General features: G+C 40.3%; 2 protein-coding genes across 2 annotated transcripts; both read left to right on the forward strand.

Annotated features, from left to right (window-relative positions):
- The first annotated feature begins 436 nt into the window (after positions 1 to 436).
- On the forward strand, positions 437 to 13,279 carry LOC110497094 (dipeptidyl peptidase 4). Its single transcript, XM_036952252.2, has 25 exons — positions 437 to 673; positions 816 to 903; positions 1,473 to 1,565; positions 1,921 to 2,012; positions 2,259 to 2,333; positions 2,611 to 2,663; positions 3,255 to 3,327; positions 3,689 to 3,809; positions 4,029 to 4,183; positions 4,627 to 4,724; positions 4,860 to 5,001; positions 8,465 to 8,503; positions 8,633 to 8,731; positions 8,834 to 8,958; positions 9,197 to 9,321; positions 9,584 to 9,634; positions 9,719 to 9,817; positions 9,929 to 9,998; positions 10,291 to 10,485; positions 11,391 to 11,445; positions 11,607 to 11,706; positions 11,810 to 11,868; positions 11,993 to 12,065; positions 12,314 to 12,387; positions 12,534 to 13,279. The coding sequence occupies exons 1-25, from the start codon at positions 671 to 673 to the stop codon at positions 12,624 to 12,626; spliced, it is 2,250 nt and encodes a 749-aa protein (XP_036808147.2). The 5' UTR covers positions 437 to 670; the 3' UTR covers positions 12,627 to 13,279.
- A 2,199-nt stretch (positions 13,280 to 15,478) lies between these two features.
- Positions 15,479 to 18,330, forward strand: gcg1 (glucagon I). Its single transcript, NM_001124698.1, is given in 8 exon segments — positions 15,479 to 15,564; positions 15,761 to 15,817; positions 15,820 to 15,833; positions 15,835 to 15,861; positions 16,062 to 16,217; positions 16,767 to 16,883; positions 17,486 to 17,629; positions 17,888 to 18,330. Coding segments are annotated over 7 exon segments (534 nt in total). The 5' UTR covers positions 15,479 to 15,564; positions 15,761 to 15,766; the 3' UTR covers positions 17,913 to 18,330.
- The last annotated feature ends 60 nt before the right edge of the window (positions 18,331 to 18,390 follow it).

The following is an 18,390-nucleotide window of genomic DNA, read 5'->3' on the forward strand; positions in this document are numbered from 1 at the left end:
ACACTTAATGAGTGAAATGGAAAGCAGGTGTGTAGGAAAACAAGACAAAACAAATGGAAAATAAAAAGTGGATCGACGATGGCTAGAAGAGCGGTGACGCCGACCGCCGAACACCGCTGAACAAGGAGAGGAAACGACTTCGGTGGAAGTTGTGACAATGCCTTACAAAAGGACCAAACAATTCCCTTCAAAAAGGGAGAGAAAACATTTAGGCCTAATTCAGATTGAATGGAATTATAAAATAAATGAAGTACTGTAAATTCAGTGTCTGGATTTCCAAGTAAAAATTTGGATGCCTATTGAATTTGCGTGGTGAAGGCTATTCTTTTTCTGGACAACGGTTCAACTACAAAGTGGATGGTTTCATTGTGTATGAAAGTTGTGTGTGGATGCAATCCGTCAATAGATTAGACTGTGAGTAAGCATAAACTTATCCACTAAAACAGGCTCTGGGGAAAATAAGACACGTTCAAACTTTACGAGCTTTGCTTTGGACTTCGGAATTCTATTGCCCCACCTTTATAACCGACGTTGATCTAATATTTAACGGAAATTTTCTTGCGCAGAACTTTATTTTGCACCATTTACACTTCAACAGTTTAGTGGGTAACGTGTTTATGCTCAATGTGATTTTGTATATAAACGGATTCACCATCTTCAAGTCAGCAGGATGGTAAACTTCAAAACTCAACGATAAGAATTTGTTTATAATACAACATAGCATTTCTTTGGTGAATAAGTGTCGCAAATCTAGATACCTCAAACAACTATTTATTTCATTAAAAAAATTCCGTCATTCTATTCACCTTTGACAGAATACCATAGGTAAGGTGGTGTTGGGACTTTTGGGGCTTGCTGTCGTCATCATCTTGATAGCAGTGCCCACAGCAATATATCTGAACGGTGAGTGGTACCACTTTCAGTTGCTTTCAATGACCCATTAAATTGTAGCCTACCATAACCGTAAAAAAAAAAAAAAAAAAAAAATCTGTTCAGAATAAGTATTTTATTACTACAATAGAACACTGCATGCACTGGATAATAATATTGTATTATTGTAAAAGAACACTGCATAAAATAAACACTTTTACATAATCCATGTGACATACAAACATGTAGACCTAGTGCTTTAATGCTTTCGAAATGCAGCACCTTGTTGCAATATCACATCTTCTATGCAGGTACCACATTTGTGTAGCCTACTAGCACGTTTACCTCAGTTATAGCAGCTCTACAGCTCTAACCCAGGCAAATGTATCTTGATCTTACATTGTTATCTGTTACAATCTTATAGTCCTCCCCTGATCCGTATCTATTTTATATCAATACCTGTTTAATCATGTGTAAATGCATTGTAGTCTTACGAGTCATTACAGTAGCCGATGACTTGTTGTCGACTTCACTGGTACATTCCTCCTAGTATAGACAGTACAAGAAATCAGTGAACGCTAACTTGGAGCCCCATGTTTCAGCGGAAAAAGTGACGGCTCAGAGGACGTTCACTCTCAGTGATGTCTTCAATAGCTCCATCAGGGCCAGATCCTACAACATGCGCTGGATCTCAGGTAAAACACCCTAGAAGCCTAATCAATCAACTGTATGTAAATGAGTGGATGGCTGTTATGTTCCATCCAGTCAGTAATTGTGTGCCTGGAATGTATGACACAACACTCTAACCCTGGAAGGATGCACGTTTAGATGTAAGCCAACAACACAATGTTCCCTTTACAAAATGTTAAGAAACAATAAAAAAAAATATGATATTAGGCCTATATACTGTCCCTATTTAAATGGAACACTTTGGCTTTTTGTTAAATCATCAGTGCTAGGCAGAGACCTGACTAGCAACAGTGCTGATATTTCAACTTAAACGTCAGTGTGTTATTATTAAACTCCTCTCTTCTTTCCGCTCCCTGACAGACCATGAGTATCTGCATGAAAAAGACGGCTCCATCTTCCTTCACAACCTGATTACAGGAAACAACTCAGAATTCCTGAGCAGCATCACATTTGTAAGATACCCCTCATGGGTCTGTCTGTCTGGTCTGTCTGTCTGTCTGTCTGTCTGCCTGTCTGCCTGTCTGTCTCTCTGCCTGTCTGTCTGTCTGTCTGTCTGTCTGTCTGTCTGTCTGTCTGTCTGTCTGTCTGTCTGTCTGTCTGTCTGTCTGTCTGTCTACACATATTTGGAAGCAAGTATGCTGAAGGAAGGAGTGTTTGTGTCATGTATAACACAGCTCCTTTTTTTTGTTGAAAACCAGGATCAAGTGGCTGCCTACGACTATGTAGTGTCTGCTGATCAAAAATATGTTGCTTTCAAGAGCAATTGGACCAAGGTAATGTCTTGTGATATTTAATGATTTGTTGTTGTTGTACTATCCTGCTGTGAAGTAGCTATGTGTGGTATGTCATTGTGATGTGGTGGTTGTTGTTGTTGTTGTTGCAGCAGAATCAGACACATGTGCCCAAAGTAATTGCCCTGCAGGGATAAATAAAGTTTAAAAAATGAATACATTTAATTGAATGAATGTACTCATTAATTAATTAATATAAGTAATTGATCTGTGCTACTAATCAAATTCCTAATTATAATTTGCTTAATATTTTCAACAGATATGGAGACACTCCTTCACAGCTTCATATTCTCTCTATGATTTGGCAGGCTCGTAAGTCTCTTTCAATTTTTCTTGTCTGCAAATGTGTACTATACACTATACATGTGCAGTGTGGAGAATATAGGACATTTTATTTTATTCAATGGACTAGTGCAGGACATGGTCAACAATACTCAACAGATAGAGAAACTGAAGAGGGCCATACACTGTAATGTTTACTACAAATGATTTATAGGGACGCATTTACAGTGCATTCGGAAAGTATTCAGACCCCTTCCCTTTTTCCACATTCTGTTACAATACAGCCTTATTTCAAAACGGATTAAATAAAAACATTTCCTCATCAAACTACACCCAATACCCCATAATGACTAAATTAAACCCGGCTTAGAAATCTTTGCAAATGTATTACAATTAAAAAACAGAAATACCTTATTTACATAAGTATTCAGAGCCTTTGCTGAGACTCGAAATTGAGCTCAGGTGCAAACTATTTAACACATTTTAAGAAAATTGGCTGTAACATAACAAATTGTGGAAAAAGTCAAGGGGTCTGAATACTTTCCCGAATGAACTGTATATGGTGTTTTGTCAAACTCAAAGACATTAATACTGTTCCGTTTTTATTTATTCTCATTTTAGGACATTTCTCAGTACACCAGACATTCCTCATCAAGTCCATTTGTTTGCATGGGCGCCAACAGGGAACAAAATGGTAGGTTAAAAGGACACTTTGAGAGAAACCATTGGATTTGTTTCTGGTGTCTGACCCATTACATGTCCTCCAAACACTCATCATCAATAGGACTGACCCAACAACACAACGTGCACTTTTGTTTGTCTTCAGTTCAAAGCTGGAATGTTCAAAGATTCACATTTTCAACGCGCTCCAAATAAATAACTTATTCACAACATGTAATAATAGGTTACTGTTACTCTAAACATAATATTTCAGGTTACTAGGATTACCAAAAGACATTGCACACTATTGTGCATATTGCAGTGCTATACCATGTTTAAAGAGGAACTCGAGTCATTAAGACTTATCTCCATATCTCTGCTCCTCTCACATGCAGGCCTTTGTGTGGGAAAATGATGTCTATGTGAAGACCAGCCCTACTGCTAAGGCCATACAGGTGACCTCCAATGGAAAACACAACAAAATCTTAAATGGCATCCCAGATTGGGTGTATGAGGGTAAGCAATACCTACAAGAAGGCATGAATCTTACATACCTCTTACTATAACTAGTACATATTAGTCAGCACTGTGATGTGAATTGTGTCAAATGTGATTATACCTGAACAAGTTTATCTTTTGACAACAAAGAAGTCTGTGAACAGCTTAAGCCACAACACACAAAATCGATGTGCCATCCTGATGTAGCCTAACAGTGGGTTTTGATTGTTTTGTTAGAGGAAATGTTCTCTTCTTACGAGGCAATGTGGTGGTCACCTGGAGGGAGATATCTGGCCTATGCTGAGTTTAACGACACTCTGGTCCAAAACATAGAGTATTCCTGGTATGGGAAGGAACAGTATCCCGACACGGTCATTTTCCCCTATCCTAAGGTAAGATAACACTTTATGTATGTTTGATGTGTATCTAAAAAGTGTGCTGGAGTAGGTCGTTATTGGCATGAGGTTCTGAGGCAGTTGATAAGGGAACTGGACTCTGGACCATAAGGCCTCTGGGTTAAAAGCGTGTTGTTGTTTTATCACAACTCAGGGTACATTCAGGTCTAAGCTGTCCCAATAAAATGATATTGGTCCATGATTTCCCAGTTCGGAAACCTCTCTTGACGACTATGTATTTGAATACAGTCATACAATCTGTATTGTCACATGTTAATGCATTGATACTGTGTGCATAGTCATTATAAAACAATACGTTCAAAAAAATTACATTTTAAAGATGTGGTTGCTTCTAAGAAAGAAACCTATAAGACCCAAAGTTTGTTTTTATTTCATCGTAATTGTTTTGCATAAATGCTTTTTTTTTCTCCATCTTCTAGCCTGGTACTCCCAACCCAGTGGTGAAGCTGTTTGTGTATGATACTGCGAACATATCAAACATCACAGAAGTTGTTGTGCCAGCTTCAGTTGGTGCAGGGTAATGAAACTCTGTAGTACACAATACATTAAACAATGTATTCAGTAGGAGAGAAATGCATTGCATTGGAATTTTAAAATCAATTTTAGGTGCAAGCTGTGAGACAAGTGGGGTTGTTTCCGTGTTTTTTTACAGTGATCACTATTTGGCCACAGTCACCTGGGTAACGGATGAACGCATCGCTGTCCAGTGGCAGAAGAGGAAACAGAATGAGCTCCGCTTTCAGATCTACGACTTCAACACAGTCGAAAACACCTGGATCGAGAATGCGTTAGAGGTACGTCATAACACCCCCCCCCCCCCACACACACACACACCCGCTTTCCCGCCGCCCTCACCCTCCTCTCCCCTCTACTCCACTCCGCTCCTCACCCTCCCCTCCTCTCCTCTCCTCTCCTCTCCACTCCTCTCCACTCCCCTCCCCTCCTCTCCTCTCCTCTCCTCTCCTCTCCTCTCCCCTCCCCTCCCCTCCCCACCTCTCCTCTCCTCCTCTCCTCTCCTCTCCTCTCCTCTCCTCTCCTCTCCTCTCCTCTCCTCTCCTCTCCTCTCCTCTCCTCTCCTCTCCTCTCTTCAGATAACTTGTTGGAGTCCTAATACAATCAGAAGTTTACATACACCTTAGTTAGCCAAATACATTTAAACTCAGTTTATTCCTGACATTTAATCCCAATAAAAATGTTATGTCTTAGGTCAGTTAGGATCACCACTTTATTTTAAGAATGTGAACTGTCAGAAAAATAGTAGAGAGTGATTTATTTTAGCTTTTATTTCTTTCATCACATTCCCAGGGGGTCAGAATTTAACATTCACTCAATTAGTATTTGGTAGCATTGACTTTAAATTGTTTAACTTGGGTCAAACATTTCGGGTAGCCTTCCACAAGCTTCCCACAATAAGTTGGGTGAATTTTGGCCCATTCCTTCTGATAGAGCTGGTGTAACTGAGTCAGGTTTGTAGGCCTCCTATCTCACACACACTTTTTCAGTTCTGCCCACAAATGTTCTATAGGATTGAGCTCAGGGCTTTGTGATGGCCACTCCAATACCTTGACTTTGTTGTCCTTAAGCCATTTTACCACAACTTTGGAAGTATGCATGGGGTCATTGTCCATTTGGAAGACTCATTTGCGACCAAGCTTTAACTTCCTGACTGAGATGAGATTTTGAGATGTTGCTTCAATATAGTCACATAATTGTCCTGCCTCATGATGCCATCTATTTTGTGAAATGCACCAGTCCCTCCTGCAGCAAAGCACCCCCACAACATGATGCTGCCACCCCCGTGCTTCACTGTTGGGATGGTGTTCTTCGGCTTGCAAGTGTCGTGTCTTTACTATCATTAAATTGAAGACTTAGTTTTTATCAAAGATTCTCTGTAATTAGTATTACGTGATCAAACTGATTAATCATGTAACTGTAATTAACTAGGAAGTCGGGGCACCAAGGAAAATATTTAGATTGCAAAGTTATAATTTCCCAATATAAACTTTCAGATATTTTATATCTGATCAATTAGTCTTCGAATTAATGAATTATTTACTTTACCTCACGTTAGTCTCATTCCAAACGTCGTAAATTGTTGGTTATCTGCACAAACCCAGTCTTCACTATGAGTCATCCATACATCAATTGTCTTAAATCATTTATTTATTAAATAACTAAACAATCACAGAAGTGCACACACAAACAAACAAAGTAAATATGGTTACAAGAAATTATAGGGAAATGTGCCCTAGTGGGCTAAACCGGAATGGCGTCTTGTTTGACAAAAGGGAAGAGGGGGTCGACTAAGAAGTCACTACAGAGTTAATAATTATAACAATTGAAATGCTAATCCTTTACACATGAACGCTCACTCATTCGGGAACAATTGCAATCAATATATATATATATATATTTACGCTCAGTGTGTCATCTTGATCGCTGTTGAAAGTTTGTTTCTTTTGTAGAATTGTCCATCTCTCTCTCTCTGCGTTTGTTATAGTGGATAGTTCAGAGTGACATTCATTCATGTTGTTGTAGAATGGATGTTTCGGCAGTTGTCGTTCTTCGCGTTCAATGATACCGAATTCCTAGCTGCAGACTAGTAATTAATATCAAAGACTTGTTCTTATTCTGTCGGTATCGATAGTCTAAGAGCTTAACCACGTGGTATGGTTAAAAGATTCAGCAATGGTCTGCAACCTTTGTCCTCCTGTGATTGAGAGAAACATGGTCTTCTGAGAATATCTCAAAGTTGGGTTTTATTCGGAATTTCAGAAAAGGGGCTGTCCCAGGATGCCTGACCCTAACTGGGCTCATGGGCGGTCCCCTGATTTAGTTAAACTCAAAAGGGAATTGGAGTTTCCTTCATTAAACAGTCCAAAATCACATTACACAATTTTACAAACAGTATCATCCTCACTCATTCATCTTATACAACAATTAGATGTAAACCTCATATCTGAGGCTATTACAAAAACAGCGTTATGGTAATGTGGCCGCACCATCTCCCATGAGCTTCCCCAAGTTGTACCAAACGGACCAGTTCGTAGCTGGATTCTTCACCGATCTTTTATACCTTCTCCAGAACATACATGTTGTTCGGACCTCAAGTTCTGTGAGGTGGAAGAAATTCCTTTGTTCTCTATGAAACTTCACTCTGTCTCTATACTGTGTGGCCATGAGGCAGGGTCTTGCCTAGGAATTTACGACCTCACTCTGACCACAGCAGTCTGGTTGTAGAAGCAGAGAGCGGGGAATGGTGCTCGCTGTACCCAAAGATGGCAACGTCATGACACAAGCCTCCCCCTTTTTCCTCCAAACATAACGATGGTCATTATGGCCAAACAGTTCCATTTTTGTTTCATCAGACAAGAGGACATTTCTCCAAAAAGTACGATCTTTGTCCCCATATACAGTTGCAAACCGTAGTCTGGCTTTTTTATGGCGGTTTTGGAGCAGTGGCTTCTTCCTTGCTGAGCGGCCTTACAAGTTACGTCAATATAGGACTCGTTTTACTGTGGATATAGATACTTCTGTACCTGTTTCCTCCAGCATCTTCACAAGGTCCTTTGCTGTTGTTCTGGGATTGATTTGAACTTTTCGCACCCAAGTACGCTCATGTCTAGGAGACAGAACGTGTCTCCTTCCTGAGCGGTTGACGGCTGCGTGGTCCCATGGTGTTTATACTTGCGTAATATTGTTTGTACAGATGAACGTGGTACCTTCAGGCATTTGGAAATTTCTCCCAAGGATGAACCAGACTTGTGGAGGTCTACAATTGTTTTCTGAGGTCTTGGCTGATTTCTTTTGATTTTCCCATGATTTCAAGCAAAGATGAGCTGAGTTTGAAGTTAGGCCTCGAAATACATCCACAGGTACACCTCCAAATAACTCAAATGATGTCAATTAGCCTATCAGAAGCTTCTAAAGCCATGACATCATGTTCTGGAATTTTCCAAGCTGTTTAAAGGCAGAGTCAACTTAGTGTATGTAAACTTCTGACCCACTGGAATTGTGTTACAGTGAATTATTAGTTAAATAATCTGTCTGTAAACAACTGTTGGAAAAATGACTTGTGTCATGCACAAAGTAGATGTCCTAACCGACTTGCCAAAACTATAGTTTGTTAACAAGACATTTGTGGAGTCGTTGAAAAATGAGTTTTAATGACTCCAACCTACGTGTATGTAAACTTCCGACTTCAACTGTATGTCACAATAAACTATCAAATTCTATACTTTTTTGTTGTGTTTTCAGAAACTTGACGTTACGAGCAAATCAGGTTGGATTGGAAGGGTGTGTACTTAATACGAACACAACAATAAGAACATGTTTACATTATCCCTGGGCCATAAAAACATATTTTACCAAGTAACAAGCATGGATTATTCCTGTAAATAAATACATTATCTTTGTTTCTTCTAGTTTTCACCTTCTAATCCTACTTTATCGGCGGACAAAGAAAGTTTTTACATTGTGATGAGTGACAATAACGGCTATAAACATATCCATCACGTAACACGTGTAAGTACTAAGTAGTACATTCCTCTTCATGCACCTTCTCAGTAACCCAGACATGGTTATGATACACACTTGATTTGTAATATTTGTACGGGGTCCTTGCAGGGCACAGCAACAGCTGTCACCTCGGGGACTTGGGAGGTCGTTGACATTTTAAAAGTGACTAATAACGCCATGTACTATTCAAGCAACCAATACGGTCACAAGCCAGGAGGGAGAAACATTTACAAGTAAGAATACCACTCTTTTTCATTTTCATGCCGTCGTTCTGTCATGCTCAGGCAGTACTCATTTCTAACATGCATAACCTATGACTTACAACTCCATAGTTGTAGCCAATAGAGTCATGTCAGTTGTTTGTGTGTGTGTGTGTGTGTGTGTGTGTGTGTGTGTGTGTGTGTGTGTGTGTGTGTGTGTGTGTGTGTGTGTGTGTGTGTGTGTGTGTGTGTGTGTGTGTGTGTGTGTCAGGATCACTCTCGGAGCCACCCCCCCCACCACCCAGTGCCTGACCTGTACCCTGAATGAGGACAGGTGTCAATACAACTCAGCTTACTTCAGCCATGATGCCTCATTCTTCCGCATGGACTGCTCAGGTCCGTCAGCCACACAGCACACACGCACACACACACACACACACTACACTACACTACACTACACTACACTACACTACACAACCCACTACTCCAACAGTGTTTGTGCAGTCAAGTCATCACAATACTGTAGCTGTGACATCCCTAAACAATATCCCAGCCGGTATATTCACTTTAAAATAATAGTTTCTGTAGTAGTAGTGCTTCTAGATCATTTGGGAGGACACACACACACACTATATTAAATATGTGTTTGTCTCCACAGGTCCTGGACTACCTCTGTATACTCTCAGGGACAACAGGGATGCTGGTTCAGGTAGGCCAGTTACATTTACTAGTGTGTGACGGAAATAAATGATATAAGCCAAGCAAAGTCACAGTGCATGTTCTCGTCGTTTAGAGATCCAGGTTCTTGAGGACAATACGGCTTTGGAAGGCCTTCTGTCTGAGATCCACATGCCCACCATGAGACGTGACTTTATCAAGCAAGGGGAATTTAGTAAGGCTTTCAACGATTAAAGACTTTAATGTAATCTTTCATCTGATATTAAAACCATGGGACATCTCTAACTTGATATCCATTGATAGATGTTTCTGTTTCTCCCGACAGATCTTTGGTACCAGATGACCTTGCCTCCTGGATTTGACAAATCCAAGAAATACCCCTTACTTATTGATGTGTACGAATTAATGAACCTCTGTGAATACATGATCTGCTTTGTCTTATGATGAATTGTTGTACCAATAAGGAGGGCCTGGAGTTAATCCTGACCACATGACTAAAGCAGGAAATACTCTTGGCCCTAGTTAAATTCAGAAGTCTGCAGTGTTTTCTGGTGAGCTCAAGTGGTCAGGGAAAGCTCTGGGCCCTAGTTAAATTCAGAAGTCTGCAGTGTTTTCTGGTAAACTCAAGTGGTCAGGGAAAACTCTGGGAACTAACAATAATGTTTGTCTTTCTCTTTTGTGTTCCAGGTATGCAGGACCTTGCAGTCAGACAGCAGACTTCCGCTATAGGTTAGGCTGGGCCGCATACCTGGCGAGCACGGAGAAGGTCATCGTTGCCAGCTTCGATGGTAGGGGAAGTGGTTACCAAGGCGACAAGCTAATGCACTCCATCTACCGACGTCTGGGAACCTATGAGGTGGAAGATCAGATAATGGCCGCAAAGTAAGGTTGAACTGTGGTTGAACAGTAGCCAAGTCGATAGCTATGCCCAACTGACTCAAACAGGTTGCTTTGTATTATACTGTGTCACACTGCAAAAGTGACATTAAGATAACATGATATATAAAGATTCTGGGTTCGAATCCAGGCTCTGTTGCAGCCGGCCGCGACCGGGAAACCCATGGGACGGTGCACAATTGGCCCAGCGTCGTTCAGGTTAGGGGAGGGTTTGGCCGGCAGGGATGTCCTTGTCCCATCGCGCACTAGCGACTCCTGTGGCGGGCCGGGCATAGTGCACACTGACACGGTCACCAGGTGTACAGTGTTTCCTCTGACACATTTGTGCGGCTGGGCCAATTGTGTCAAGACGCAGTGCGGCTTAGTCGGGTTGTGTTTCGGACGGGAGTTACAGTGGAGACAAGACAAAATTGGGGAGAAAATGTGGTAAAAAAAAAAAATAATAAATAAACATTATAATAAACACAATATATTTCTACATGGATATTTAGAGATTCCAAGGCTTTTTTGGTTTGAGCTTTATGATGCAATAGCCTGGTTGACAGATCTTTATCCAACTCCTATTCATCTCCACTTTCATGCTAAATATATCCTGTCTGGTAGGACAAAGGACGAGACAGAGGTGTTGGCTAAAGTACATACAGATCTGACCACCAGGCGAATGATCAGATGACTGATCAGAGGTCACATGGGGTCAGCTGGAATGCAACATGACTTACCTTTCTCTTATTTCACGTCAGAGAGACTGAGGACAGTAGAGATTAGAGTTAGACCACGGACCATCAGTGGGCATGGTCCATTAGAACCCCTTTTAACCGACCCTCACGTTTAAATGAATTTGTGTTTGTACTGGTGGTTCCCAATCACAGCAAGTCACTTTTCTCTTTCAGGGAATTCACCAATATGGGCTTTGTCGACAAAGGCAGAATAGCAATTTGGGGTTGGGTAAGTTAAAGCATAGGGTTTGGAAATATGATACGTTGGAACCATCAAGTGCGGCGTAATGAAATGCAGCACGTGTACAGTCACCTTGTCTTTGTGCCTTGAGTAACCTAATATTATCTGAATTCAAGGCCAACGTGATCAGCTGGTATTGTGTTTTATAGTCCTATGGAGGTTATGTCACATCAATGGTTCTGGGAGCTGGGAGTGGAGTTTTCAAATGTGGAATGGCAGTTGCCCCAGTTTCCAAGTGGGAGTATTATGGTATGCCATTCTGTTATTGATATGTTATTAATATATTTACATTTATATAAGTGTAAATCATTCGGAAATTATCCGTACATTTTCCCTACTTTCAATATTTCAGATTCAATCTACACAGAACGTTACATGAATCAACCTTCAGAAAATCTTGAATTCTACAACGTAAGTTGACCCAACTCCAACGTTTTAAATGGCCATTTATACATACGATTTTATACTATGGCCTGTGTTACCCAAACTGGTATTACTCTCCACGGAAACAACACCATGTAAACGTGTTTTACAGAACTCCACAGTGACAGCCAGAGCTAAGAACTTCAGATCAGTGCAATACCTTCTGGTCCATGGGACAGCAGATGGTGAAGCCTCCTCTAGTATTTCTGGAATGTTCTGTAAAAACACACCACCTGTGTAATTAACAACCGTGCAATGTTTAGAGTCTAGACTATTCATTTGACTCTGTAAACCCATTAGTTGATTAAGCTAAAAGTGTTAACTAAGCAGTGTGCATACTTTTCCTGAGGCTTTACCATATCATATGAGAATAGGAAAACACTGCACATCGGATGCTGTTACATTGTCATTTAAATCTCTCTATTTGTTTCAGACAACGTCCATTTTCAGCAAGCTGCTCAGATCTCTGCTGCTCTGGTTGAGGAACAAGTGGACTTTGAGGCCATGGTAAATATTCCTATTTTAGATTGATGAGTTATCTACACAATCAGTGATTGTAGAGCTTTATACCTCAATGAACCTGCTCCATGAAAACACTTCTCCAATAAACAAATGATCTGTGCTTATTCCTTCTTTCTATCACTTTACTACAGTGGTACACGGACAAGGACCATGGTCTTGATGGTTCAGCCAATCAGCATGTCTATACCCACATGAGTCACTTCCTCCAGAGTTGCTTCGCCTGATGCCATTCGAATGAATGATGCCCCAAATTCGTTTGTATTTCACTTGGACAGCAGGTAGCCTAGCGGTTAAGACCATTTGGCCAGTTACCAAAAGGTCGCTGGTTTGAATCCCCAAGCCGACTAGGTGAAAAATCTGTCAATGTGCCCTTGAGCAAGGCACTTAACCACAATTGCTCATGTTAGTAGCGCTGCATAAGAACGTCTACTATATGATGTAAATGTAATTGAAAGTTGTCCTATTTTTTGATAAATTAAGTTGTTTGAGCCAGTACCCAAACACACACTCCAAAAGACTATCCTCTCCATATGCAGTTATGAAACAATGACGTCAGCAGGATTGATCTATCATTGTTCGTTCGGAGCCTCACCGCGAGTTATGAGGTTACATTTGAAATGAAGAATGTGATTATATTGAAATACCAAAGGGCTTTGTGAGAACTGATCAGACAGTGACTAAACATGTCTGACTTGTATTCATTAAGTGGCCTTGATTGCACTGTTTTATCCTCGAGGTATCAACATTAATGTCCATACATTATATTTCTTTGCATTTTATTGTACAAACATACAGTATGTTTTTATAGAGGGGATCTTGGAAGACCTTTGTACCTACAGTGTGTGTGTATACTGTTTCAATAAAATGGTTAAATCTAGATTGTGGATTCTTACTGTAGGGGATCGACAGTACATACAGTACCAGTCAAAAGTTTGGACACACCTACTCATTCAAGGGTTTCTCTTAATGGTGTACTATTTTCTACATAATAGTGAAGACATCAAAAACTATGAAATAACACATATTGAATCATGTAGTAACCAAAAAAGTGTAAAACAAATCAAATTATATTTTAGATTTTAGATTCTTCAAAGTAGGTACCCTTTGCCTTGATGACAGCTTTGCACACTCTTGGCATTCTCTCAACCAGCTTCATGAGGAATGCTATTCCAACAGTCTTAAAGGAGTTCCCACATATGCTGAGCACTTGTTGGCTGCTTTTCCTTCACTCTGCGGTCCAACTCATCCCAAACCATCTCAATTGGTTTGAGGTCAGTAATTTTGAGATCAGGTCATCTGCTGCAGCACTCCTTCGCTCTCCTTCTTAGCCCTTACACAGCCTGCAGATGTGTTTTGCGTCATTGTCCTGTTGAAAAACAAATGATAGCCCCACTAAGCGCAGACCAGATGGGATGGGATGGAGTATCGCTGCAGAATGCTGTGGTAGCCATGCTGGTTAAGTGTGCCTTGAATTCTAAATAAATCACTGGCAGTGTCACCAGCAAAGCACCCCCACACCATCACACCTCCTCCTCCATGCTTCACGGTGGGAACCAAGCATGCGGAGATCATCCATTCACCTACTCTGCATATCACAAAGACACAGTGGTTGGAACCAACAATCTCAAATTTGGACTCATCAGACCAAAGGACAGATTTCCACTGGTCTAATGTCCACTGCTCGTGGACCCAATAAAGTCTCTTCTTCTTACTGGTGTCCTTTAGTAGTGTTTTTTTTTTGCAGCAATTCGACCATGAGGCCTGATTCACGCAGTTGCCCCTGAACAGTTGATGTTGAGATGTGTCTGTTATTTGAATTATGTGAAGAATTTATTTATGAGGATGGTAACTCTAATGAACTTATCCTCTGCAGCAGAGGTAACTCTGGGTCTTCCTTTCCTGTGGCGGTCCTCATGAGAGCCAGTTTCATCATGGCGCTTGATGGTTTTTGTGACTGCACTTGAAGAAACTTTAAAAGTTCTTGACATTTTCCGGATTGACTGACCTTCATGTAGTAACTCATGATGGACTGTTGTTTCTCTTTGCTTATTTGAGCTGTTCTTGCCATAATATGGACTCAGTCTTTTACCAAATAGGGCTATCTTCTGTATACCACCCAAGGAAAGAAATTCCACAAATTAACTTTTAACAAGGCACACCTGTTAATTGAAATGCATTCCAGATGACAACCTCATGAAGCTAAGCTGGTTGAGACAATGCCAAGGGTGTACAAAGCTGTCATCAAGTCAAAGGGTGGCTACTTTGAATAATTTAAAATATAAAATTTATTTTGATCTGTTGATCTGAACACTTTTTTTGGTTACTACATGACTCCATGTGTCATTTCATAGTTTTGATTTATTCACTATTATCCTACAATGTAGAAAATTGTAAAAATAAAGAAAAACCCTTGAACGAGTAGGTGTGTCCAAACGAGACTGGTACTATATAATCAAAATCAAAATGACTTTGGTTTGACATAATAATTGGATATCATCTGTAAATGGTTTATAAGTACATTCAGTAAACGGTAATGCAGGTATAGGCTTTGAATAACACATGAATTCATGTTATCTAAAAGGAGATGATCAACAGGACCCACAATGGAAATGTTCTTGTCTTAAATGGGTGACCAAAGGAAAAACACCCCAAAAATAGTTTCCATGTCTGATTCTATCATAGTTAATATAATCCACAAACCCTGACTCAGCTTCCCATTTACAGTAAACACACACACACACACACACACACACGCACACGCACAAACACACACACACACACACACACACACACACACACACACACACTATTTGACAGGATGTCATCTTGTTTGATTTCTTCACCTAAGTGACAGCTGTTTTCTCGCATGGATAATGCCACATCTTCCATTTTAAACGGACGTTTCATTGCGAGTTAATCCACTGCAACCAAACGGGGCCTTATGTGTAATGGATTGAGAGTAACAAATGGGTGTAACAGAGTGGGAGAGCGGGAGGACTGGGCCACCGGAGCAGACCCGGCCTTATGGCCATGCTATATAAGACCCCCACAGCCAGTCAGGTCACCAAGATACATCCACAAGGAACCAGGACTGAAGCAGAGGATCTCACTCTCTCTCAGACACACATTTCATCTCATCTACCCGCACGTTAACAGGAACAGGTGAGTTTCTTGCAGCCAGGACACGTCTTAATTGATTTTGGAAAATCTGTTTCAAAACGGGATTTGTTTTTCCATTGTGAACAAAACCTTTGATTTTGTCAGTGGATATACGCTTGATATGGAGCCTTTTGCTTGTCAATGTAAAATGTACATGACTGTCTTCGGCTAAGTTACTCAATTGTGGTTCTGTCTGCAGGTCGCAATGTTTGGCATCCACTCCCTGGCTGGTATTCTCCTCCTGGTCATCGTACAGAGCAGTTGGCAAGTCCCTCTACAAGAGGCTGAGGACAACTCAAGGTACAGCTCAAAAATGTTATATTTTCTATGGGGGGAAACGATCCCAATTTTCCACGGGATATTTTAACAAATATTTTCAGAACATATCATGTTTAACACATAATGTACACGTATCCAACAGCAACTGTCAATCAAAATTAGACTATAATGAGGCATCGAACAGCATAATTTCAGCATTAAAGATTCTTCTTCTCCTGTAGCTTAGAGACAACAGACCCGCTATTGGAGGATTTGATGGGCGTATCTAACGTGAAGAGACATTCCGAGGGAACCTTCTCTAACGACTACAGTAAATACCAGGAAGAAAGAATGGCTCAGGACTTTGTTCAATGGCTTATGAACTCCAAGAGGAGTGGGTGAGTGTTTCAACAGAGTAATATTCTATATTTCTAGGCTTATGACTGATATTATACTGCGGGGTGGAGAAATAATAATATTTTTTTCTTAATGAGAGCCAGGACAGTTCAGTCTTTTGGAAACTTTTACTGTGATGAATACTGGTATATCTTGAGATGAACAATCAAAGATTTGGATGGAGACATTACAGATTTAAACATCATCCCAAAAATGTTTGTCTAAAGCACCATGTATATTATGGCATTGTTTGTACATGCAGAGAAAGGATAGTAATGTACTGAGCAACATATTCATATACACAGTACTTCCAAGTCAAACAAAGTAACTTCATGTTGTTCATCCATTTTCATTATCAACTTATCCTCAACTTCTATATCAATACATACACTTAAAATACAATATTTGAGTGTTTTACTAGCAAAGTTAGTGAAAAACAGTTATAAGATCTCAGAGGCCATTTTAGCTGAGCCAGAATGATTTCACAGTACTATAATTGGTTGAGTGGAGTTTTGTATCTATCACACCATTTCCTCTCTACCTCCATCTAGTGCTCCATCCAAACGCCATGCCGATGGGACCTACACCAGTGACGTGAGCACCTACCTACAGGACCAGGCGGCCAAAGACTTTGTTTCCTGGCTCAAATCAGGACGGGCCAGACGAGAGTAGGCTTCCCTTCACCCTACAGTACCAACCTCTTGTGTGTCATGTCTAACGCGAGAAGAAGAGAGAGAGAAAAGATAATCAACTACTTAGCTAATTGATCCATTGCCACACCGTTGCTTTCTGCTTTCTTAAGGCCTGTGTTGACATTTCATGTGGTCGTGCCCAATAAATCCCATGAAACTATGCTCTGCATTTATTGATACATTTATTGATATTTGGCCCTCGGATGACTGTGTTGACTGGGTTGGAAGAGAGCGTATCACACAGTTGCTGTGTGCATAAACACCTGTTCAGGGAACAAAGGTGTCCTCTAATGCACAATGAATGACTGCAGCTACAGATCACTACTCCCGAAATCATCCAATAGTCATAAGGCGTAACTAGAAAAGGGTACATTTCCTGAAGAAAATGTGTATTCTTGCTTCGGCCGACTAAAAGTTGAACCCAACGTGGTTGGTAATTGTGTACAGAAGTATTGTGTGTGGAAGTATTGATTGTGGAATTATTTTGTGTGGAAGTATTGTGTGTGCAAGTATTGTGTGTGGAAGTATTGTGTTTGGAACCACTGACAAGTGTGTGTTATCTTGTGTACTGTACCTAGATCTGCAGAGGAGAGTAGGAATGGTCCAATGAGCAGAAGACATGTAGATGGGAGCTTCACCAGCGATGTGAACAAGGTCCTAGACAGCTTGGCTGCCAAAGAGTATTTACTCTGGGTCATGACCTCCAAAACCTCAGGGAAAAGGTAAACATCAGAACACAATCAGAAGCTGTATGAAAGGGCACCATATTCCCTATATAGTGGGCCTAAGGCTCTGATTAAAACGAGTGCACATGGTGCCATTTTAGACAAGTTTGTAAATGGAGTGTCTTGCCTACATCAATATTTGATCAATAGTTTTTTTGATGTCACACTCTTTTTCCCTGTATCTTTCTCTCTCCCACTAAACCATGTTACTGTACGGTGTCACAGATTGATCATTTGGTTTGTTGTTTATTTCAGTAACAAACGTCAAGAAGATCATTGAAAGAAGACAAACGCTTCCTTGTTCAAGAGGAACTTGGATACTGTGCTACAAATGATACGCCTTGACAAAAACTAAAAGCCATACTAAAAAGCCATACTGCTTAGCATTGTTGTAACGTTGATACAATGTTGGAAGTACTTAGATTGTTTACTCTACATTATGTGATAAAAAAAAATCAGATAATGTATTCTTCCTTAACTTTGTGGTGCACAATGCATCAGGTCAGTTGTCAAATTATACAAATATTTTTCTATAAATTAACATTATTTTCTATATTTGTAATGTTGAAAGAAAGGGAACATGATAAAAACTCAGATATAATGTGAAAAACTATCTGGTAACATTTGTGTGAATTTTTTTTATTTTTTATCCCATATGTATCATAACCTGCTCTGCAAAATTAAACTCTTTCATTGTGTTTGCTGTACTATGTTTTTGACTAGCCATGAATCCATACCAACGGAATCCCAAACTCTTT

Source organism: Oncorhynchus mykiss, chromosome 18 (assembly GCF_057628025.1).
Source record: "Oncorhynchus mykiss isolate SJ-2025 chromosome 18, ASM5762802v1, whole genome shotgun sequence".
NCBI classification, from domain to species: Eukaryota; Metazoa; Chordata; class Actinopteri; order Salmoniformes; family Salmonidae; genus Oncorhynchus; species Oncorhynchus mykiss.